The sequence below is a fragment of the Grampus griseus genome (assembly GCF_964374135.1).
Source record: "Grampus griseus genome assembly, chromosome: 16".
NCBI classification, from domain to species: domain Eukaryota; kingdom Metazoa; phylum Chordata; class Mammalia; order Artiodactyla; family Delphinidae; genus Grampus; species Grampus griseus.
In genome coordinates this window covers 85,297,996-85,321,129 of record NC_139010.1, presented here as the reverse complement: position 1 = coordinate 85,321,129, position 23,134 = coordinate 85,297,996, and the positions used below count along the sequence as shown (strand labels likewise).

Below are 23,134 nucleotides of genomic sequence, written 5' to 3'. Positions count from 1 at the left end.
GTGGAGAGCCGGCCATTCCGCTGGTCCCCAGACACACATGCTGTGTCACCCCTTTGCTGCCACCCAGCCGCCAAAACACAGACCTTGTTATAAATTCCTAGTGACTTAGCACTTCGATCTGGAGCACTTTTAAAGCTTGCTCCTCAGGAAATTTCACAGATACAATCTTTGAAAAAGCTATATTCTTCCCATCTTCCCATCAAAGATGTAACCTCTTCAGAAATGAATGTTTCTCCTTCTTCAGGCAAAATGACTCTGGAAAGTCCTTTTGGCCGAGTAGACATTTTAGGAAATGGGGGGGACCTTTGTTCCTCGCTTATGTGTTATTGTTCCTGACGGCTACAAAATAAACTGTCCCCAGCTGTCACTGCCAGCTCACACAGCACATCGGCTGCCACTTCCTAGAGCAAAAGAACTTAGTGTGTTTAAGATACGCTCCAGCTTTAAAATAAAGGCAGCCGAGGGCTTCCCTGGTGGCGCAGTGGTTGAGAGTCCGCCTGCTGATGCAGGGGACGCGGGTTTGTGCCCCGGTCTGGGAAGATCCCACATGCCGCGGAGCGGCTGGGCCCGTGAACCATGGCCGCTGAGCCTGCACGTCCCGAGCCTGTGCTCCGCAACGGGAGAGGCCACAACAGTGAGAGGCCCGCGTACCACACACACAAAAAAAATTAAAAAAATAAAGGCAGCTGAGTGTGGGGCTTAGAATTAGCATCACGATGGCTTCACCCCAAGACTGGCAGGAGATGGAGATGTTCTGACCTTCCCTGCATGCATGACCTTGAGCGACAGGCCACCGGATGCCGGCTCTGTGTGCACAGCCTCGCCCCAGCGCGCGTCCTCATCTGTGAATGGCCAGGCCTCTGCTCCCAGCTGCCCTAGACGGCCCTCAGCCACGCGGGGACCACCCTTCCCCTTCGAAACCCAGCTGTGGCTCCTGTGCTCACAGAGCAGGGAGGGTGTGAAACCCAGCAGGTTCCCACAGGCCTGTGTCCCCCCCCGCCAGGTCATCCCAAGGCGGTAGGTGCCTCCCTCCTGCACAGGGCTTTGTGAATGGCAGATAAAATGGCTAATTATACAGCAGGAAGTGCAGGCCTAACTACGGAGTCAAGAAAACCAGGGAGGGAGAGCAAAACGTGCGGCCTTCCTGCCGGAATTGGAGGAAGGGGGCCCCCAAACAGTATCACGCGGGGAGCAGCCCTGACAGTCATCAGACCAGGAGCGGACCCAGCATCACTGGGGGCCCTGACAGCATCCCTCGGCCCTGTGTGCAGGAGCCCCCTCCACAGTCCCGGGGCGACGTTTCCTGCGGCGCGCGGGTGCGTGTGTGTTCGTGCGTCCGTGTGTCACAAAGCCATCTCCCTGATGTCATCTCCAGGACCCATCTTTTCAGTACTGATGTCGGGGTTAACCGCACACGGGGATGTCCCTTCAGGCTTCTCAGGGGGGAAATGGTTTCCCATGGGGCAGGCACGCACAAAGGGCACGTGTGCACTGGTTGGTGCAGATGGACAGAAGCGGGGGTCCCGGGCGGGATGATCGACTGACTGACATTCAGCTGTGTTCACCTCATTTGTAAATGCATTGTTTCAATGAATTCTATTTCTCAGCTCATTTCAAATACCCACTTGATTTCTGCTCGTGTGCCTGCACTCCTGGGGCCAAGGGGTGCTGACGGAGCAGTAAGGCGTCCTCGGAGCTCGCTGGGCGAGGGGTGTCCGGCAGGAGAAAGGCGAAGAGTGACCCCACGCTGGTCACACTGGGCGCAGGATCTTCCCAGGCAGGTCCGAGGCCACGTGGCCCCCGAGACACCATGCTGGCCGTGGGAACAACCTTCCCCGTTTCTACCCCAAATCCGCCGCCCCTGGGGGTTCTGGCAGCTGTACTTCTCTTACCTTGTGAGCTTGGTCCAAGCACTGCTTTCTGTAGTCCAGCTCCTCGTCCAGGTAGCCCTTCTGTTTACTGAACAGCTCCTGAAACGCAAGAGGACCCGTGTCTGGGCCTGGCGCAGCCGGCCTGGAGCGCGGGCCGCGGGCCCACGTGGCCAGGTGCACACCAACCTTCTCGCTCTCCAGGTCCACCATCTTCCGCTGCAGGGCCGACTCCGTCTCTTCGATCTGCTGGAGCCACTGGACACAAACGGAAGGCACTCAGGCATCGAAGCCCACCTCGCCGAGCCCTGGGGAGACAGCCTGGGGCCCTGGCCCTCCCTGCCCTTCCCAGCCTTCCTCCAGGAGGGGAGCTCAGCCCTCGTGGGAGTCAGGGCTGGGCTGGCGTCATGGGCTCCGTGTGCGCGGCGTGCGGGCCAGGCCCCCGTGCAGGCCCTGCCCCCGTGCAGCCCCGCCTCGTGTCCAGGGAGTCTGCCTCCCAGTGCTGGGAGAGGAGGGACGTTAGGCGGCCCATTCTCCCGGGGTGCTGGCCCCTGAGCTCCCATTTGCTGGACACCCCTGCCCGCCCTGCTGGGGGCCGCTGGGAGGGGGCGCTGCCAGCAGGCCCGCGGGTTCTGGCTGCGGGGGTGGGACCGGGCGCAGGCTGGCGGCCCGTGGGAGCAGAGAGACTGGAGGGTGGGGAGCCCGGGAGGGCTGGGCGACCCCGGAGGAGGGTCCCGGCAGGTGAGACAGATGCTGCCGATTTACAGACCCACCATACCTCCCGGCCTCTGGGGGGAGGCGGAGGCAGAGTGGCCTTGGGGAGAGGTCTGGCTGAACCTATCACTTGCAGACACGCGTGGCGGTGCTGGCTGACCTGTGCGTGTGCCAGACCTCCAAGGCAAACGGGATCCGTGGACCCCAACCCCACCTCCCGGTAGCCCTCCTCCCAGGGTGAGCGTCTTCTGTGCGCTGAGCCAGAAAGGGAGGCTTCGGGAAGCCCGGCCCCGTCCCGACAGCGTCCACAGTCACTGTTACCTTTTCGGCCAAGGTCAGGACTGTCCTGGCTTGTATGACGACCACTTGTTCCTCATTGGTCAGATTCTGCACCCAAAAGCAGAATTCACGCATGGTCAGGGGAAGTGCCTTCTGGGTGGCCGGGCGCTCGGTGGCGCTGATGGGACGGGCGCAGGGGAGCTGGGGTCACAGCTAAATGTCGCTTTCACTAAAAGGCCCTCCCGGGAGTCTTTGATCCTCTTTCCTCTTGGTCCTGCCAGCTCTGGGGTGACTCTCCGTCTTGCCCCCTCTGGTCCTCTCACTGCTGGAGACCACGTCTAAGGTGGCCAGCGAGGCAGCATGGGACAGTGGGTGACGGGACGAGCAGCCAGGCTTCCCGGGTCTGTTGGGTTTTTATTTAAAGCCAGCTCTCCGCACAGGCGGCCTGAATTATGACAGCGCCACTTACGAATGTGAAGCAAAGATCAAACACTCATGGCTATGAAATGGTCCCCATCCCTGCCGTTTTGCCTTTTTTCTGCATGTTTTATTCATGCCTCGCCCCAAAGGGCCCGCCTGGGTGGTCCTTCTGGGCAGGGTGGCTCTGGCTTTGGGGCCAGGGGGCATCCTCAGAGGATGTGCTGCCTGCATCAGCACCAGGGTGGAGGCAGCTGGGCTGTGTCCCCACTGCTGGGCCCACCGTGGGACAGCCAACAGGGGTCAGGGGAGCAGAGACAGGCAGGGAGGAGCCCCCTAGGGTCGCTGAGCTGAGGGCGGCCCCCCCACCCCAGAACCTCCCTGATTCAGGGCCACCCGCTCCGAAAGCCCTCCCGCCTGCTCCCTCCGCAGCGTGAGCTCCCCAGGGGCAGAGGTCTCTCACCACCCCCCACCCCGGCAGCAGTAGGCACAGGTGGGGGTCGGCGGCCAGCTGCTGGGACAGCGGCAGGCTCCGTCCTCAGGCACGCTGCAGCCCGACTCGGTGTGATGCCGGGGCCAGGCGCCCCTCATCCCTCTGGCTTCCGGGGACACTGCCAGGCTGTCCCCGCCCTCCTCCCGAGGCAGGGCTGGGCCTGATGGGCGGGATGGGGCGTGTCGGGGGCTGCGGGGGGCCTCCGGGTAACTGAGGGAAGCTGCCTCGCTGTGGTCAGGCCAGGCTGAAGGGCCCGCGATGTCCCGCTTGGTGGGCAGCCTGGCTGGGCTCCAGCTACTCCCTCCTGGAGGTGACCATGGCCTTGGCAATGTGCCGTCTCCTCCACCCTCGCAGCCTTCCCTGGGTGACCTGTCCCCGCTGCGGCCCAGGTGCAGCAGCAGTGAGCAGATGGCCCACCAGGGAGGACAGGGGTCCATTCTGCCCCCTGCCGGCCCCTCTGCTCCACTCCAAGGACCCTGACTCCTGGGGAAACCAAGGCCCGGGGCTCAGGTGCCCCGTGGCCAGCTGGGAGGCTGCAGCCTTCTGGGAAGCAGCCTGGAGACAGTGGCCACAGCTCCAGCGTGCCCTGGCTGAGAAGGGGAGGGGCCAGGCTATCCCTGTCATCTGCCTGAAGTGTGTCCATGTCACACGACAGACCTAAGGGTCGCCCCCATGGTCCTTCAGAAGCTGTCAAGGGTCTCTAGAGGTCACCTGCACGTAAGACCGGCAGTGTGTCCTCTGCCCCCGCCTCCGAGGCCATGTGACGGCTCCAGGGCCGTCACGTGCACTGGTGCTCTGGGGCTGGGAGGGGCCCCGAACAGATCTAGGCAGACCTGGGCTCGTCCTAGCTGGCCAGTACCGCAGCTCCGTGACCTGGGTGGGTGCCCTCTGGGGCTTCGGTCTCTCCAGCTGTGAACTGAAAGGTTCCCAGAGCCCATGATGGGGGCTGATACTCAGGCTGAACCCCGGAGCACATTGTGACAACGCCATCCCTGCTGCGGACCAGCACCTCTGCTACCTGCGGCCGAGGTGGAGCCAGGGGTCTGACTAGTGGCAGGGTCGGGGGTGGGCAATGCAGCCAGGAGAGCCTCCCTGCTGGGAGCTGCTTCCCCCTGCTCCCCGCCCTCACTGCTTCCCAAGTCAAGGGCAGGTGGGGAGAGGAGGGATTCCTGTCAATACAGGGCCCTGAACACCTTGAAGCTGCTGGGAAGGACTGGCCCCAAGGATGTGCATGAGCGCCCGGGTTTTGGTATACGTTGTGAGAAGCGCGCGTGTGTGTGTGTGTGTGTGTGTGTTTGCATGTGTTTTTCTCCTCCACCTACGGCACGGAGTGCACCAATCTGACTTAGCACCTTGATCTTTCTTGAGAGCAGTTACCAGGATGTGAAGCCCAAGGTGCTTTAGGACCAGCTGTAGACTGTACACTTGTCAGGATACCTTGTGGCGGAAACGTTCTGGGGTGTGGATTGGGGCCCTCTTCCAGCACAGTTGATCCCCCCTGCATTGGGCAGGGGCTCAACAAGTACAGGATGATGGATGGAGGGTGAATGGAGAATGGATGGACAGAGGATGGAGGATGGAGGGTGGCGTGAAGGGATGCAGTCACTCTGCCCATTCAGCAATTAGTATTCTTTTGAGGAGTTTGCTGTAGAAATTGGAACTCTGCCCTAAGTGAGATTCGGGGATTATTTATATAGGCTCTGCCCCTCCTCCCAAACTAAGTAAACGGGAAGCCCTGAGTCTGAGGTGTCTAAGGCATGCTAAGGACCCACAGCCCCCATCCCCACCAAGAATATGGAAGAGCTTAGAGACTGAGAGGGATTCCAGAAACTGAGAACACGGGGCCAGAAGCACCTCTGCTGGAAGAGTCAAGTGTGAGAGCAGAGGCCCCGAACTCCCGTGTGGGAACAGTGTCAGAAAGAACGACATTTCTCCTAAACGCCAGAGGGCCCGTCCCAAGGCAGCTCTGGCAGTGGGAGGGTGTGGGCTGCGGTAGGGCCACAGCGGGACTCACAGGGGCCCCTGGACCGTGCAGGGCGCTGGGCACGGGGAGGCATGCACAAGTCAGGAGAGCGACCTACACTTACGGCGTTGTCCCCCAGGAGGTCCAGCTTCTTCATCAGCTCCGAGACCAGGATGTCCTAGAGGAGGGGGACAGGCTGCTGGGAGGGAGCACTGGCCAGGCAGCCGCGGGGCTGAGGGGTGTGCGGGCAGGGGCGGGGCGTTACCATCACGCCTTCGGCCTCGCAGTACGCCTGCAGGGGGCTCTTCCCGTCCACGAAGTGGGTGTGGTGGAAGTTGATGGCCGGCGACTTCCTCTCCCTCTCCTAGACAGAGAGCGGAAGTCTGGGCACGGGCATCCCCTCCCTCCTGGAGGGCAGTGCTGGGCCGCCCGGGGACACGGTGAAGACACCAAGTCCACCCAACACGGTCAGCATGGTCTCTGTGAAGACGAAGCCCCGGCTGCCACAGCAGAGGCCAATCCCTCCTCCTGCCCAGGACACGGCCCTGTGTGGACACTGATGGGGGCAGGGACCTCCCAGCCACCCACGGGGAGGCCCTTGGGAGCGGCCCCCGCCTGCTGAGGGGCCGACGAGCTGATCTGAGTCCCAGGGGACCGGGAGCAGTGTCCCGCACGGGCCTGACCTCAGTGACCCTGAGGACAGAGGACAGTGGCTGGAGAGGCCGCCACCGTCCTCACGCAGGACCACAGGCACGAACCCTGGGGCCACGGGGCGACACACACGGAGTGGCCACACAGCCCTCCTGCCCCCGGGAGGCGGACGGGAGGACCCTGAGGGGCAGCTCCCTCTGGACTCGTGGGGGCCCCCTCCCCACACTGCAGGCGTGCGTGGACGCCGGGAAACCAGACGGGCGGAAATGCCGGTGCACAGACGCACCCAGCAAAGCTGGGTGGTGGCATCGTAGGAGAGGGTGGCCATGCCCGCCAGCCAGGGCCGCGAGGGGCCAGGAGCGAGGGAGGCTCCAGAGCTGCGTGCGGACACTTCTGTTTCGTTTGGCATCCGTCTCCTGAGCGACAGGGCTGGGCTCGCAGCCCTCGATGGCACCAGCTCGGGCGACCGCGCTCTGACCCCACCCCGCCCCCGCACCTCTAGCTCCAGGATCCGGAACTCCAGCAGCTCGTTCTGGTCCTTCGCGTCCTGGACCTCATGCTTTAACCGAGCCTCTTCTGTCTCCATGTGTTTAATCTGTAAAACAAAGGATGCGTGAGGCCCTGGAGTCTCACGTGAGGCCAGCTCTCAGCCTCCCCCGACGGCTGCTGGCGTCACGGGGATGGCCGCCTGGCCCAGGTCCTCGGCCCAGAGCCCTCACTCCGGCCTCAGTCCGCGGGGGGCCGCCCTGGGGAGACCAGGTGAGTCCCCTGCTGGGCTGAACCGGCAGCGGGTGGGCGGGGGACACAGGGCAGGTGCACTGGGCGGGGGGCCATCTGAGCAGAGATGGGAAGAGAAGGGCCACTGCGGGCTGTCGCCATGCTGCCCGCCCCTCACCGCGGCCCAGGACAGCGGCCCTTGGAGCCCAGGCTGGCCCAGAGCCTCAGGAACACTGCTGTCCGAAGGCGGGGCTGTGTGCCGTGGCCGCCTGGCCCCCCTCCAGAACTGACGTGTGTGAGGCCCACGCCTCCCAAGGGGTAGCACAGTGCAGCCCGTGGCACATGTCCTCCGTGGTCTCGTGTCCACCATGGGCACCGTCAACTCGGTCCGTCCCCCCGCGTTGAACTTGGGGGCTGAGGGGCCTGCTCTGCGGCTCGGAAGGGGTCCAGGTGGACCCAGGAGCACCAGTGCCCTCGGCGGCCGGGGCTTTGCACTGCCCTGTGTGTCACTCTGCACGGCTGGGGCAGCTGGGATGCACCCACGGGCAGGAGTGTGACCCCGTGGCCACCGTGCCAGACGAACGCACAGGTTTTAAGTGCACATGTGAGTGTTCGAGTGTGCAAATGAGGGGTTATGTGTGCACGTGGGTGTTACGTGTACAGGTGACAATTAAGCGCACATGAGTGTCTAAGCGTGTGCGCTCGTGAACATTTGAGTGCCTGTGTTCAAGTGTGCATGCAGGTGTTGACGTGCACACGAGTGTTTAAAGGTGCACATGTGTGTCTGCGTGCACATGAGCTATTACGCGAGCACGTGAACATTTATATGTGCGCATGAGCGCTCACATGTGTGCGTGCGCACTTAAGTATGCGGCCGTTCTGTGTACACACAAGCATTTAGGTGCACAAGGGTGTTTATGTGAGCCTGAGAGCATCACGGAAACAACTGTGTGCAGGGGGTCCACGACAAGCAGGTAGGTGTCGCTCAGCATTTAAGGTATGAATGGCACCCAAAGCACTGCCCCGTGTGGGCCTGATGGCTTCGGGTGGGGCAGGACCGGCCTCTGCCCATGGGCCTGGTTCGGTGCCCTCAGGCTCGCGAGCTGTGGCCGGCCTGGCTCTTTTCTAGAAGGGCTGTGCGTGCCGTAGAAGGTGCTGCCCCCGCCCGCCCTCTGCCTGTGGACAAGGCCAGCTGCTGGTGGGGACGGGTCACCAAGAGCACCCTCACCAGGACAGGGTGACGAGGGGGCCGCCAGAGCGAGCTGTGAGGCCCCACTGGCCCTCCTGCCTCTGGACGTGCAGCCACCGCCCCCTCCCACCTCGTTCCACGTGACTGGCTCCAGCCGTCCTGGGCCCATTCCTCTGGGGACGGCCATGAACTGCCCACAAAGCTTTTCTAACCGTCACCAACCACAGAACCCATCAGGCAAGAAAGCAAGAATCGAGAAGCCGCTATAGACACGGGGCTGGCGGGACCCCAGGTGCCTCCTTCCAGGCCGCCTGTCCCAGGAGGGGTGGGTCGGGGGGGCAGCCCCACGGGAGTGAGAAGCACAGAAGGCCCGGCTGGGGCTCCGCTGGGGAACCTCTGCCGTCTCCCCACCGCCCAGCACCGCGGGGACCCCGCAAACCCCTGAGCGCAAGGGAATTCCTGCTCTTTTCGGGAAGCAGTCAGACTCCCAGACGCGGCCTGGCAGGGGCGCACCTTTTCCACGAGCTCTTGATTTCTCCGATACAGCATTTGCTTCTCTTCAATCCACTTCGTGTCCTTGGAATCAAAGTGGAGAAATAAATACACCGCACGGTGGAACCACGATTGAAATCACAATTCAGCAGACAGGGGATGTGACGAAAAGACTCAACACCCAGCTGTCGAAGTAACCAGGGAGTGGTAGCTTCTGCCCCACAGCTGATGAAAACCCAGGGTTTCACCCGTTTCCTTGGAGGGTCCCGGATAGAAGTGGACGGCACCCAGGCTCGTGCAAGCCCAGGCCAGGCGCCCATGTGGACGTCGCACGTCTGGGGGACCCAGACACACAGCCAGCGGGAGCCAGGGGGCTCGGGCCGGTGGGGAGAGGGGCAGGTGCCAGGGTGGGGGTCCCTCCCACTTCACACCTGGGGACTCGGGGCCCGAGGCAGGCTCTGAGCTCTGGTGGGGCCCGTGTGGACGCCCTCTGGGCTGCCCTGGGTCAGGCCTCGGGGGAGGCCTGGTGTCCTCGACCCCCGGTTCCAGCTCCATGCCCTGGAGGAACCTCCACCACCGGCATTTGGTCACAAAGTGAGGTGTCCAGACACTGAACTCGGGCCCAAATTTCTTCTCAGCAGAGTCCTCTGTGAAGTTCTTTTCAAGTTTGAAGGACTCGTTTCCGCAGCGAAAGGACCGGCTTCCTCCTCATCTTCTCGCTTCCCAGCCCCTCGGCTACTGTGCTTCTCGGGCGCAAGACGCTCGGCGGCGGCATCAGACGGGGTCCAGGAATGACGCCTCCGGGTCTGGGTCGTGGCGCTGTGCGCGCAGCTCCGGAGTGCGGCTCGCTCAGGCCGAGCGCAGCCCGGGGGCTCAGGGCCCGAGGAGTGGGGATGTGGGCCGGTCCTGTGTGACTCAGGTGCTTCAGCACTGGACTCGGGGCCTCACGCGCTCAGGCGAGGATGTGGCAATTTGGCCGGGCAGCGGCTCACGTCCTTGCCCTGTCCGTCTGTCCGGCCGTCTCCCCAGCAGTTAGCACATCAGGCCCTCCGTGGGTCTGCACGGCGCTTGGCCTCTCCCACCCAGCCCCTCCCAGCCCCACTGGACGTCCGCCAGCCCGTCCTGGAGGTCCACCCGGGGCTGCAGCAGGTCAGGGGGAGGCTCAGGCCCCGTGGGACGGAGGCCCTCCCCTGGGATTTGAAGAGCCCAGTGCTGAGGGGGGCTGAGGGGAGTGACCGACAAAGCCCTGGGACCTGAAATGCAGGCCTTGAGCTAAGAGACGGACAGGATCTCTGATGAAGCCCAGAGAGGCGTGTACGGACAGCCAGGATGACCCCTGCCTTGCCTGAGGCTTGCTGTGGAATCCCTTTATGTACGCGTTCTTTCCGCTTTTAAATCTTTTACTGAGGTGTGATGCTTACGCAGTGAAGGGAGCTGTGGCGCCAATCTTCAGCGTGCAGGTGAACAGTTCTCGCTGACAGACACACCCACAGACCGCCACCCTCGTCGCCGGGGCACTGCAGCCCGGGGACCAGGCCACCACCCCAGCCTCCCGGGGACCCAGGCCCCTGTGCTCACCTGCCCCTGCTCTGCCAGGGCCTTCTCCAGGTCTTCGATCTGCGTCTGCGCCCTCTGCACGTCCGCCTGTAGCTGCTCACGGGTCTGTAGGATGGGAGGAGACATACATCAAATTTTCTCTAAAAGCCAGACGCGCCCACTTGGACGGGACTTTAAGGGGACTGTCTGCCTTTTGGTTCAACCAGTGGAGAGCAGCCCCTTGGCAAGGACCGCTCTGGAGTAAAGGGGAGACGTGGAGGCTTAGCTGAAGCACGCGACCTCGCTGAGATGACGGCGGATGATCTAGATTCACTTGAAGGGATTATTAGGGAGAATCCTCGTTTACAGGATGAAGGAGGATTGAGCTGCTGGGTGCGGGCTGGAAGGGTCTGCTTTAGTCGTTGGACAATAATGACCAGGACACACGCAGAGGGGCTGCTGAGCGATGTACCAGGCACAGCCCCCGGGCACCTTCCCTCGCCTCCCCGCGCTCCGCCCGCCCTGGGCTCGCCTCCTTTTCCACACTTCGCTTTCACTTTCTTCCCCAGAGACCGATCTCCTTTAGAAGAGCAGCCCCCAGCGCCCTGCTGCGTGAAAGCCCACCACCCAGCACCAGCTGGCTTCTAGGGCGTCTGAGCCCCCTTCCCTCGAGTTAATCTGCTCTCACAGGGTCCAGGCCGCAGGGCACTTTATCGTGATGGGTGCCCCGGCTGCCCTGGGAACAGCTTCCAGGGCAAACGATGAGAGCATTTGGGCCATCGGGACACAGGGTGTGAGGGTGCCTCCACTCCACTCGGACCCCGCCCTGGCCCGGGCCCACCTGCCGCTGAGCGGCCGCCAGAGCTGCTTCCCAAACAACCGCGTGGGGGTCGCCTGGGTGAGCGTCACCAGGCCCGACCGTGACGGCGGGAGAGAAGGGCCGGGCCTGGAAGGTGCGAGGGTCCCTGCCAAGGCGGGGGTCAAGCGGGGCAGCCCAGTGGGAGCCGGAACGTGGTGGCGTGGACGTCAGTTAGACCTTAACTTCTCGCTCTGCGTCCAGCGTCCCTCCGACCTGCTCCTGTAGCAGCGCATAGGCCCGCTGCAGGGCCTGGTACTCCATAGTCAGCTGCCGGAACCTCAGCTCCGTCTCCTCCTTGGCCAGGCCCTGGAGGGGCGCACGGAGACACAGTGTTAGCCGGGCCTCTACCGGGGGCCCGAGAGGCAGGCCCTGAGCCCTGGGATGAAAGGCCGAGCCGGCTGATCCGAGGCCAGGGCTTGGCTGGGGCCCACCTGCCAGCCAGGCTGTCCTGAGCCGGGGACCCTGCATTCCTGACCAGGCTGCCCTGAGGCTCCGCTCTGCCGGCGCGTGTCGGGAAGGGACCTGGGCCTTGTGAAGGCTTAAAGCTGAGGTCTCACCTTCCAGGCTCCCTTCCCACACAGTCACCCCTGCTGCCTCCCCCTGGCTGGGATGTCACTTGCTGCCCCAGGAAGAAGGCGGGGGGCTGCTGGCCTTCAGAGGAGAACAAGCCACGTCCAGGAGGGACCAGACGGGAATGCTAACGGGCCCAAGCTCCCCCAGGCCCGTCCTCACTGGTGGCAGCTGTGCTACCCTGTCCTGGATCTCTAAGTGGGCTCGTGGTCGTGGGGCCATCCGCCAGGATCTACCAGGGGAGGTGCGACCCGCGGCCTCAGCGCCCGCTGTGCCTGGTCGGGGCCACGGACCACCGGCTCCCCCTCGTGCCACACCCGCAGGGCTGGGCCAGTGTTCTGGAAGGAGGCGCGAGGAGGGTGGGACGCCTCGGCTGTGTTTATTCAGAGACAGAGCTTTGTCCTCTCACCTCCCCACCCTGAGGCACGACTGGGCTGCACCCTGGCGGGTGGGGCGGCCCAGAACCCCCACCCCCGTCACCCTGAGAAGGCAGGAGCTCTCCGCACCGCTCTGCAGAGGGGGCCCTGGCGCAATGACGGGGGTGAAGCGGACGGGGTGCGCGTGTGAAGGAAGGGGGGCAGCGACAGCTAGGCAGCCAGCAGCGGGAGTTGTTTCCCGCTGCACAAAATCGTGGGTTACTGAGGGTTATAGCCGGTGAGGGCCGCCTCCGGGGAGCAGCCTCCTGACCCCGACCCTGCCTGCCTCTGCGCCGCCCGCTGGGCCTGTCCAGAAGCTGCCGCGGGAGGGTACCTCCTCCAGGTCGTCGTCTGGGGTGCACGGGGTCTGGTCTGTCCTGTCCGTTTGATAAGAGATGGAAGAACCGTCAGATTCCAGGGAAGCCTCTTCGTCGTATCCAAAGAAGGTCTCCACGACAACCGGCTTCTGACCAAAAGGGACGGTGTTTTAATCCAAAGCCAGACCAGCTGCCTGGGCGCCCCCAAGCGCACTCGGGCCTCCATCCTGGACCAGCCGCGCCCCGCGCTGCTCGGGCCGCCCAACCTCGGGCCAAGGGGGCCACCATCCGGGCTGGCGGACAGCAGAGTGGGACACGGCCCTCCTAGCGGCCTTTCTAGGGGCCAGACAAGCTCGTGTTTGTGCCTAAGGAGTCTCTAACAGCCTGTATGGGGATCACCGTTGGTTGTTCCAAAACCAAACCAAAAAAAACCCCCACACATTTTGTAAAAAGCAGGATACAAGTTAGGTCCTTTGGGAATGTCTCCCAAATCTCCTTTAATGAAAATCTCAGGTTTATCAAAAAGGATTGTGCAGCAAAGAAACTATCCCAGGTCTTCAAATTCCCTAGGGGCGCAGGGGCGCCGGTCTGCCTGGGAGAGACCCAGGCGCTGCCGCCCGCGGCCCTGGCCCAGGCGGGGAGCATGTCGCAGCTACCTTCTCCTCCTCATTACTGTGGTGAATTCGCATCTTCTCTTGGAAATTTAAAGGAAACAAGGTTGGGTTTTTAAATTTAAAACATAAAGAGAGGGCTTCCCTGGTGGCGCAGTGGTTAAGAATCCGCCTGCCAATGCAGGGGACACGGGTTCAAGCCCTGGTCCGGGAAGATCCCACATGCCACGGAGCAGCTAAGTCCGTGCGCCACAACTACTGAGCCTGCACTCTAGACCCCGTGAGCCATAACTACCAAGCCTGCGTGCCACAACTACTGAAACCCGTGCGCCTAGAGCCCGTGCTCCCCAACAAGAGAAACCACCGTAATGAGAAGCCCACGCACCGCAACGAAGAGTAGCCCCCACTCGCTGCAACTAGAGGAAGCCCACGCGCAGCAACGAAGACCCAACACAGCCGAAAATAAATGAATAAATAAATAAATTTTTAAAAAATATATATATAAGGGGAATACTTACTTTGGGTCCTGTTTTGGTTATTTCATAAGAACAGTTTTTAGAAATAAGAAAACCATTTTCTTTTCATATCTAAAGGAAGAGGCTCATTCCTGTTAAGTGGCTTTTTAAAATACACGTTTCATGTACGCGTTTACCTTGGGGAGTTTTGCCATCTTCTTTCTTTGTTTCCGATATCTTAAAAGCTTATCACGCTCCTGCAAAAAACCAGTTGAGAAGATTTTTTTGAGTAGTTGAACAGCTCTGTCAGTTTTAAATACACAGGTTAATATTTCCGAGTCGTCATCTGGATGGACCGAGGGTGACCTTGAGGCTGGTCTATCGCCTGCGTTATCACAAAGACACTGCAGTGAGGTCTGCTCAGTGCAGTTTGCTCTGAGGGTTTGGATGGACCACGTTTCCAGCTCGGGCTGGAATAGCAACGGCAGGTTTGGGTGTCTCTGAGCTCACGTCTGGAGCTTCCTCTGCTGTCTGGGGTTGGGGCCCTGCGGGGCAGGGGTTAGAGTGACACACACATAAATGGAAATTCGAGAAAGACGGAGGGCCCAGCCCCTCTCCGCTCTCCCAGGGCAGATGTCCACAGGGTGGCATTCACACGGTGGAGGCAGACCTCACTAACACGTGAGACCGGTGGCCCTGTTCTCTCCAGGGAGCTAGGCCGCATTTATGGGGCCATGAGGAAGCCAGCCAGGCCCAGACCGGGGTCCATGTGGGGGTGGAGAAACCCATGGCGGGGTGACTGTCCCAGGGCTGGAGGGGGAGCCAGCTCTGGATCAGGCGTTGCCAAAAGCCAACTGGGGTGTTGGCCGTTTCCCTGCGTGACCCTGCTGGGCGGGCGTTCTCAGTCCCACGGCAAAGCCTCTGGGCAAGCGGCACTGTGATCATGAAACCCACCCAGGGAGGGGGTGGATGCTCCTCTCTGGGTGGGGAGGAGCCATTGGCACAGGAGGGCTCTGGGGACAAAGGCCCCAGGAAGTGGGACGAGATGCAGGAGAGGACGCTGAGTGGTACTTACTAACATGCTCTTCACGTAGCCGGCCGTCTCCAGCGTCTGGAAGAGAGAAGGCGCGTGGAGACGTGGGAGCCCCCGAGCCCCGCAGGCCCCCAGAAGCCCCCTGCTCTCGCCCACCCCCTGCCCTGAGAGGGAGAGTCTTACTTGGCCCTGGCCCTTCCTCCCTCCCTAAGCTGGTGCCCCCAGGGGCACCCGGGACCCTGCAGGGGCTCAGGGTGAGTGTGCGTCTGTGACTGGTCAGGATGCTGTCTCTGTCCTCCTCCCCTCGTGCATTCTTATTGTGGGGGTGGATGGTCACTGGTCACTGAAGGGACAAGAGCTCTGACCTCAGGCCCTGTCAGGGAAGGCTGGGTGGTGAGACCCCATCTTGCCTACGGGGTGGGAAGATGCCCCGACCCATCTCAGTTACTTCGGAGGTGATTTCAGTCATGGAAACAAGACAGACCAGCGCTCCCTGGCCCTGCACCATGCCTGCGACAGGACACAGAGCACCGCTGTCCCCTCTGCTTTCCTCCCCCTGCCCCCACCCAGGGCACAGAATGACCAAAGCAGCTTGCTCTGAACTGATCTGACCGTGGAGTCAGTCAGTCAGGGTCCCAAAAAGACGCAGAAGATGCCCTGATGAGGGTAACTGCAGGAGGGTCCGTGGAAGGACTGGAAGAGCTGTGCCGGGGCTGGCCACAGGGGGAGGGCTACGTAGATGGAGGGTGGGGCCCCCTGGAGAGATATCCCCACACCCCAAGCCCCAGGCCTGGGACTGCTGCCTTATTTGGAAACAGGGTCTTTGCGGAGTGATTATGTCATGGACCTTGAGAGGAGACCATCCTGGATTAGGGTGGGTGGGTGTCCAGAGAAGAGGGGAAAGGCCCCAGGAAGACAGCTGAGGTCAGAGGGATGTGGCCGGTGGCCAAAGACCCGTCCTCCCCGACACCGTCTGCGGGAGCGCGGCCCTGCCAGCGCCCTGACTTTGGATCCCACCCCCAGTGCTGTGAGAGCCCCGGGGCCAACACAGGCCCTGTTGCTGCTCTTGAGGTCGCAGTCCCGAGCGGGGAGGGAAGCAGAGGGCTTCAGTGGGGGGGGCGGGGGGGCGCCTAGAGCCGACCCTGCGGGAGGGTGTCCCGCATCTCCAGCAGGCCCCTCCCAGCCCGGGCGCAGGGTGCCCTGTGGGCAGCAGAGCGGGGATGGGAGGGGACAGAGCGCGGCTGGCGGGCGGGCGGGCGGGGTGGTGCCCAGCGGTCACCTTGGAGAGCTCGTCTATGAGGTGTTGCTGCTCCAGGATCTGCAGCTTCAGGAAGTCAACCTCTCTTTCATCCTGGCTCTGGTCCAGGTCGTTTAAGGAACTGGGTCTCCTTAGGATGCCAGCTCTCTGTCTCTGAAAAACCAACCAGACCACACGACGCGACATGTGGGCTGAGGGGGCCCGACTGGTGAAGGGCGGCTGCTGCGTCCCCGCAGCCCTGTCACCAGCCACCCGTGGGCTGTGGGTGGACGGCCTCCTTGCCGGCGAGCTCCTGGTCCCACAAACGCCCGTGAGACCAAAGGCTCGATCTCGTTACCAAACCTCGTGTAGGAGAGGCTGGTTACACGGGAGCGAGGCCCCTACCATCTCTGTGTTCTCCTGGGTGACGGACTTTAACTTGTTCTCCATCCGACGTAAAGTGTGGGACAGGTCTTCGTTTTTCCGAGTCAGGCGTCTGTTTCTGTCGAGCAACGGCTTGTACTGACTTTCAGCTTCCCTTAGACGCTTCAACTGAAAGACAAAATAAAGACACAGAGCGATTTTTACAAGTGTGCCGAGAACCAGCGGTCTCCAAACACAGGCGGTAAAGGGAGCAGAACAAGCCTCAGCTTCCACAAAGGGCAGCAGCCTCGGGCCCGCGCTCTATGCAGCCCATAAGAGCTGCGGGAAGCAGCCCGGCTCGTGACCCTTCGGGGCCCCTTGGGGAGCTCCCACCCCGGCAGCACAGGTCACTGGGGAATTTCCATGGCCATAAAGACTAATGGTGAGGGCGCCCCTGAAGGGCGAGGTCCTCACATGTTCCCACTCACACGCGGAACTGAGGATACTGGTGCCTCGGTGATGCAGGGCAGGGGTCAGCCAGCCAGCTCCTGAGGCCTGCATCTGGCCCCCCACCTGATTTTGTTAATAACGTTTTACTGGAAACAGCCAAGGAGCCTGGATGCGAGGCCCGCCCATCACCCTCATTCCTCCTTTCCACAGGGAATTGTGGAAGAGGATGCCTCAGCCCCCCCTGCACAGCAGCCACAAGCCCGCAGAACCCAGAGCCCCGCTGCCACGCACCAGCTCGTTCCTCTCCTCCGACAGCAGGGCATTGCGGTCCTCGAGCTTCCGGATGATCGCGCTCAGCTCCGCAATCTTAAGTTGGAAACGCCGAGCATCCTTTTCATCCAACTGCTGTTCCTAAAACAAAAATCAACTGCAAATAACTGTTCCTAGACACAGACCCAAAAACCATTGCAAATCTCAACACACCACGGAAACCAAGGCACTTCTGCGTCATGCTCGCCCGTGATTCCGAATGGCTGGGGGTGGGTGTGGACCCTCCTGGGGGCCGACAACCGCTGCTTCGAGCGCCGTGGGCACGGCAAACCGTACGCTGGGGACAGGATGCAGGAGCAGAAATGTCCAGAAGTATCCAGATGTGGGGGGCGAGGGCGTGCAGATATGGGGGCGAGGGCGTGCCGATGCCGATGCCGCAGGTTTGCGTGACGCCGAGAAAACCCCGGAAACCAGCACCACGCTTCATGTGGCCACTGCTGGCTGCAGCTTTCAGGAGGGGGGCCTGCCCTGCACTGCAGTCGGGGCATAATTTTCCTCGTGTTATAACGTGAGCCCAGGAAAAGGTGTTCCACTTAGACTTTCAGAAGTGGGTTTCCCAAGAAAAGTGGTCCCTCCAATTTAGTTTCTAAAAGGTCACTTCGGGAACCACTAGAACTTGATGGAAAAATCAAAGAAAACATTTTGATCTGGCTTCGGAATTTCCCTGGAGTTTACGGAAGCTAGCGAACGCCAGAGCAGGAGCTGGTTTTGATCCAGTTAAGCCACTTATAATAAGATTATAAAATGTCATGCTCTATTCTCGAAACGTCACTGTCCTAGGGCTGGCTCGGCTCAAACGCGGTTCTGTCCTCCAAGCAAACAGACACGTGTCCAGAAAGGACCGAGGAACGGTTCCTCATTCAGCAGGTGCAGGAGAGGCGAGGGGGCAGACCTGGAAGGACCACATCGAGGGTCCGTGGAATTTAGACTCCCTCCCGGATTCCCGGAACCCCTCAGAGGGCTCTGAATCAGGAGCGGCCGTGAGGAAACGGACGGTGTCCCGGCCCCTGCGCTGCCATGCAGCCCAATGAGCAAAAGCGGCGTGGGCATGCGGAAAGCGGCGGGCGGCTGGTGACGGGAGCGGCAGAAGCCACTGCGGGAGGCTCACAGCCAGAGGGGGGCGAGCAGGGGGCCGCCCTGGGCCGCGAGGCAAAGCCCACGTGCACGTGGCGATGGAGCGGCCCAGCCGTGTCTCCCACCAGCGAGGGCAGGGACCCTTCGCGGCCTGGGGCCCCGCAGCCTGACGCCTCGGGCAGGGCCCGTGGGAGGGGACAGAGGAGGGCTTGTGCTGTGCTACGTCACAAGGAAGGGCAGAGACGGAAGTCTCTGGGCCCTCTCCGCCACGGCAGCGAAGCTGAGGGTCCCTCTGGCTTGCGGGCTGCAGACACAGACGGTGTCGCCGGGGCAGGAGGGCTTGGGCTCTGGACTCCCCAGGGAGCTGCCCGCGGGGCCACGAGCCACGGGCAGGCCTGTGTGTGACTCTGGTCGCCGGGCCAAGCATGGGAGGTGCTTACAGGGCTTCCCGAGCGGTCTGAGGCGTCTCCTGCACCGCTTGCGTGAGGAAGCTCCCGTCTGGGGCTGCCCGGGTGCCGATCGGTCTCTTTGACCTGGGACAGCTGCTCATCTAGAGCCTCTTTCTGGAGCTGAAGTCTCTGGGCATGCCCGGCTTGGACCCCTAACTCTCTCTCCAGCACGAAGACTGCTCTGTCTTTAAATTTTATCTCCTCCATCTACAAGGAGAACAGAACACAATCACACACGCAGGCAGGGCACAGATCTGCAGTTACCATAGAAACAGGTGGAGTGACTCTCGCACAAGCGTCAGGAGGGGCATCTGCAGCGGCAGAGCCGAGGCAAAGCACGTGGCCCTGGACCGACAGCCGCGCCCCGCGCCCAGACCGAGCCGGGGGAGCCGAGGACGTCTCCCCGGACGTCTCCATCGCCCAGGCCTCACGTGACTCCCCAGCTCAGATCGAGCCGGGGGAGCCGAGGACGTCTCCACCACACAGCCCTCCCAGCCTCCCCGGGGTCCTGGCGGGACTCCCCCGTCCCAGGCTGGCCTGCGGGGACCCGCTGTCCGTCCGGCAGGGTCTGGAGACGCCACCTCTACCCTCTGCCTTCTGTTGCACGTCAGGCAGAATAGGGCGCCCCGTTTCCTGAACCCCGTCAGTAGGATGAGCAAGGTCTGTGTTAAAACAGGCGGGCTGTGAACATAGAGAAGTAGGGGCCGTGGGCCCAAAAGCCCTTTCGGCCTCTTTCCCGCTGCTCTGCGGGCGCCTGGCTTGGGAAGGCTGGATGGTGTGTAGGGCCAACGTGCGTGTCCTCCCTTGGCTCCGAAAGCAGGGGCGCTGCCTGACTGCTCGCAGGCAAAGTCACATTTTTAATTCAGCTTCCTCTGAGCTAAGGCTTGGGGCGGGGGGCCCCTGGACAAGCAGGCTCCAGACGGGAGGACAGGGTGCCCAGGGAGTCTGGTGGCTGTGAGGGGTCTGCAGCCCTGCACACTCTCCCTAAAGTGTCAACCTCCTGATAGCTGCCAGCCCTTCCAGACACAGCTGCTCCTGGCCTCTGGGCCCCTCCCAGCTGCCACAGGGGCGGCCCTGACCAAAGCTCAGGCCACTGCCCTGGGGGAGGGCCAGGCGTAACGGGCCCCGTGCGGCCCATTCTTTAGACAGACAGGCTCGGGTGCCGGGGGTGTCATTACAAATGGCACCAGATTGACAAGAAGACGCGGTTTAAAACATATTTCAAACAGCAGAGCAGCGTAGGCTATCCTGCTGCTTTGTTTGCTGTTTAAGGTTTGAGTAAGTTAATAAATCAGCCGTCTGCTGAGGTCAGCTTGGAACAAAGAGTAGAGATGTCTAATTAGCCCAGATCACAGAATTCACAGGCCAGCGACACACTGAACAGAAGAAAAGAAATCCTTAATTGCTAAACTCCCATTGCCTGGAGCACACAGCAGAGTGGAAAGAGGCAACCCGTTCAGTTAGTGGAAACTAAGAGGCCGGTGAAAATAAAGTCACATTAAGAAGCAGCTACGTTCTCGGGTCTCACAGTTACAGTCACACAGACACTTTAGAAACATCATTTTTCCTTCATCAGGAGAGGTGAAAACAAGTCTCCACTCTCCCACTTAAATCAGCTACTTAAGCAGATGGTTTGGACCAGGAAGCCAACCTCCCAGGGAAGTCACTGTACGTGCCACGTAACGTGGCCAAGTTAGCCGGTCCACCCCGAGGTGGAGCTCCGAGATCTGCTCACCAAGGAAATGCGTGCGGCTGCTTCCACCCCACCGAGGGGGGTATTTGATTTCTGAAGATGGAAACTCCTCTAAGGTCCCAGGGGCCTCGCACTCAGCGCCTCGTTGCGCCCGACATGCCAAGGGTCTTAGCCAAGGGCGCATTCCTGCCTCTCCCGGTCCCGCTGCTTTAGACACAGAGGCCCGTCCGTGAAGGAGGCGCGTGTGCACCACGGGCACGCCCAGCCGAGCGGAGACACGCTCTGTCGGATGCATGGGGCCCCCACCTCACTCAGGGGGCTGCTTCCAGCTCAGGGAGCACATTCAAGCCCGGGTAATGGGATGGCCAGGGAAGCCTCGGCGGGCGGCCGCGGGGAAGCTGGGCTGCTCTCCTGACCTGCAGGAAGCACCGTGAAGAATCCACGCCCCCTCCCGGCAGCCTCTGCACGGGTTTAACTGCTCTAACGAGCTGTCCAGACAACTGGGGGCAGGCAGCACCGCACACCATAGGTTTTTATGAGAAAGGGGAAATTGGTGCTGCCTGTACTTCTTCGGTTTCATAGAATGTTTAATAACCATCTGAGCTCGTATTTTAGCTAATGATCGGCAGACATCCCCGGATTCCACAACAGCACAGCATGGACGTGCCTGAAGCTGTTCTTGGGGCCCAGAGTCCCACCCCCTCCCCGCCTGCTGCAGCCCAGTCCTTAGAGTGTGTCACCAGCCAGGCACGGCTGGGACGACGGGGACGCACCTGAGCTCGCACAGGAAGTCAGAGAGAACCACCTCCTTCCCTTCCACTCTGACAGGGTGAAAATTCAGTCAGGAGCCCCCCCGTCCCGGGACCGAGTCTCTCCGGGGTCGCTGTGCAGCTGGGCACGGCTGACGAGGCAGCTCCAGAGCCTCCTGGGGCTCCAGACTTCCCTTCTGTAAGATCCAGGGACCCCTCAGAACAACCGGCCTGGGCCTCAGCAGGGAGGCCCCAATCCTGCAGTCACCTCCTGAAACCCCCGGGCGCTCCGAGGCGAGACCCGTGGTGAGAAGCACCTCTGAGCCCCGAGCCCTTCCTGCTGCCGGGCAGCCCACCCAGCTCCGGGCCTCCTTCCCTGGCTCTGTCTGGGCGTGCCTGCCAGCCGCCGCGTCCCCACCCTCCAGGAAGCTTCTCCTTGAGAGCTCTGTGCCCTCACGGCGTGCCACAGCCCCGGCCAGCACCCAGGGTCCTAACTCTCCACACCTCCCCGGCCCTTCCCCGCTGGCCGGCCCAGCCATCCTTCTCGTGCCCGCGCCTGGCCCTGCGGGGGCCCTCAGCCTCACGCCTCACCAGGGCCAGCCTCACCCCAGGACATGGCTACAGATGGCTACAGCCTCCCCTTCAGACCCTGTGAGCCGCACCCAGAAGACCCCAAGTGGCTGGAGCCACAGGACAAGGGCCAGAAGAGCTGGGGCAAGCGGGCAGGGGCCAGGCCCCGAACACCAGCCAGACTGACCAAGATGCTGCAGGGGAGCCTCCTGCTTTTGGCCACTTGGGAGTTGTCGTGTTCTTTGCAAAGTGGCCGCCCTTTGTTGAGGTCCCCTCCCTTCCTCCCTGGGCCGGGCTGCCAGCGAGACCCGTCTACAGGCAGAGCTCCCGTCCCCCAGGGTGCAGGGAATTCAGGCCCCAGGTTTGCTACAAGCAGCACTCGGCAGGGTGCCCTTTGCTCGGGGCGCTGGCCACATGAGGACACAGAGGCGCGGACCTCCCTGCAAGCTCCTGGGCTTCCCGGTCAGGCTGCCCACGGCCACTGCGCCGCGGCCTTGTGCCTGGGCCGCAGCAGGGCCCCCAGGCTGGCCTTCACGCGGCTGCAACCCTGTCTGGCATCGGCTGCCGCACGGCCGCTCCTGCGGTCACACATGCCCTGGTTCGGCGTCCAAGGTTGGGTGGCACACGGGGAAGGGGAGGCCGCGTCTCCCCCAGGCCAGCGCTCCCCTGAGACTGGTGGACCTCTGACCTTCCAGAACCACGCGCCTTCCTCCCAGACCCAGGGAAACCGTCACCACGTCCCGGGATGGGCCAGTGCCACGGCTGGGGAAACAGCAACTCTTTGCCTGACGTTTGTAAGAAACTGGGATTGCCAAATATCTTCCAAGGTAATTGCAGACGGGGTCTCTCTGTGCGGGAGCCCTGGAACCCCTGACGGCCATCAGCACGGTCATCCCTGGGGCCACGTCAGTGAACCTCGCTGCACCGTGGCTGTCCTGGGACCTGGGACCACGTCCCTCCTCTGGCTCGCAGCGCCCTGACCACTGCTGGCCCTGCACTGTGGCTCGGGGCCAGGCCCTGCCTCTGGACAGCCCCCAGCCCGTCTCCCCTCCAAACCAGGTCCCTTCCTCAGACCTGCCCCCAGGCCCTTGCGGTGGGGCCTCCTCTGGACCACATCTTCCACCCTCCAGTTCTGCTCTAGCCCTGCTACCACTGCCTCTCTTTCCAACCCTGTCTTCTCTGAAAATGCCCCGGAGCCCCCATTCCCAGCCAAGGCCGCCGTCCCTCTGGGCTGGGGCATCACACTTGGCCTCAGTCATGGTCACTTCAGACGTGTCTGCACAGCTGGGCCGGGTGTTATCCCTGAATCCACAGCCGGGTCTAGGGGCCAGGATGCTCTCACCAGCTAGAGCCTAAACAAGAAGGTCGAGGAGATGCTGGGCCTCAGTTAAGCAAGGGGTCACCATGGGGGCAGCACCGCAACGGAGAAAGGGCCCTGGCAGAGAGGCTGGGGCCATGGTGCTGGGTTCGCAGGTGGCGGGAGCCGGCGCTCACTGTGGCCCTCGCTCTGGGAGCACCTCCTATGTGTTGGGCACGTGGCTGGACTTCACGTGTGCTTTTCATTATTTGCTTTAAATTGCACACAAACAGAACACTGATATGTACTGAGATACAGGAAAGCTGTTAATACAGCAGATCC

The 23,134-nt window shown here is 62.0% G+C and overlaps 1 protein-coding gene across 18 annotated transcripts in view; it reads right to left on the bottom strand.

The window, feature by feature from the left end:
• The window catches only part of JAKMIP3 (Janus kinase and microtubule interacting protein 3), a gene marked incomplete at both ends in the record, with an annotated part of 44,431 nt that overhangs the window by 5,480 nt on the left and 15,817 nt on the right, over positions 1-23,134 (bottom strand). For 3 of the 18 annotated variants that reach the window (XM_082673662.1, XM_082673673.1, XM_082673679.1), the window contains 16 exons: positions 1,893-1,970; positions 2,058-2,126; positions 2,904-2,969; positions 5,853-5,912; positions 6,000-6,098; positions 6,882-6,980; positions 8,805-8,867; positions 10,362-10,445; positions 11,356-11,484; positions 12,499-12,627; positions 13,745-13,804; positions 14,623-14,658; positions 15,860-15,991; positions 16,223-16,369; positions 16,922-17,041; positions 18,475-18,690. In XM_082673662.1, coding sequence (XP_082529788.1) covers positions 1,893-1,970; positions 2,058-2,126; positions 2,904-2,969; positions 5,853-5,912; positions 6,000-6,098; positions 6,882-6,980; positions 8,805-8,867; positions 10,362-10,445; positions 11,356-11,484; positions 12,499-12,627; positions 13,745-13,804; positions 14,623-14,658; positions 15,860-15,991; positions 16,223-16,369; positions 16,922-17,041; positions 18,475-18,690 — 1,587 coding nt within the window. The remainder of the gene's footprint in view (positions 1-1,892; positions 1,971-2,057; positions 2,127-2,903; positions 2,970-5,852; positions 5,913-5,999; positions 6,099-6,881; positions 6,981-8,804; positions 8,868-10,361; positions 10,446-11,355; positions 11,485-12,498; positions 12,628-13,744; positions 13,805-14,622; positions 14,659-15,859; positions 15,992-16,222; positions 16,370-16,921; positions 17,042-18,474; positions 18,691-23,134) is intronic. The other 15 variants (XM_082673675.1, XM_082673663.1, XM_082673665.1 and 12 more) reach the window with 13 other exon arrangements.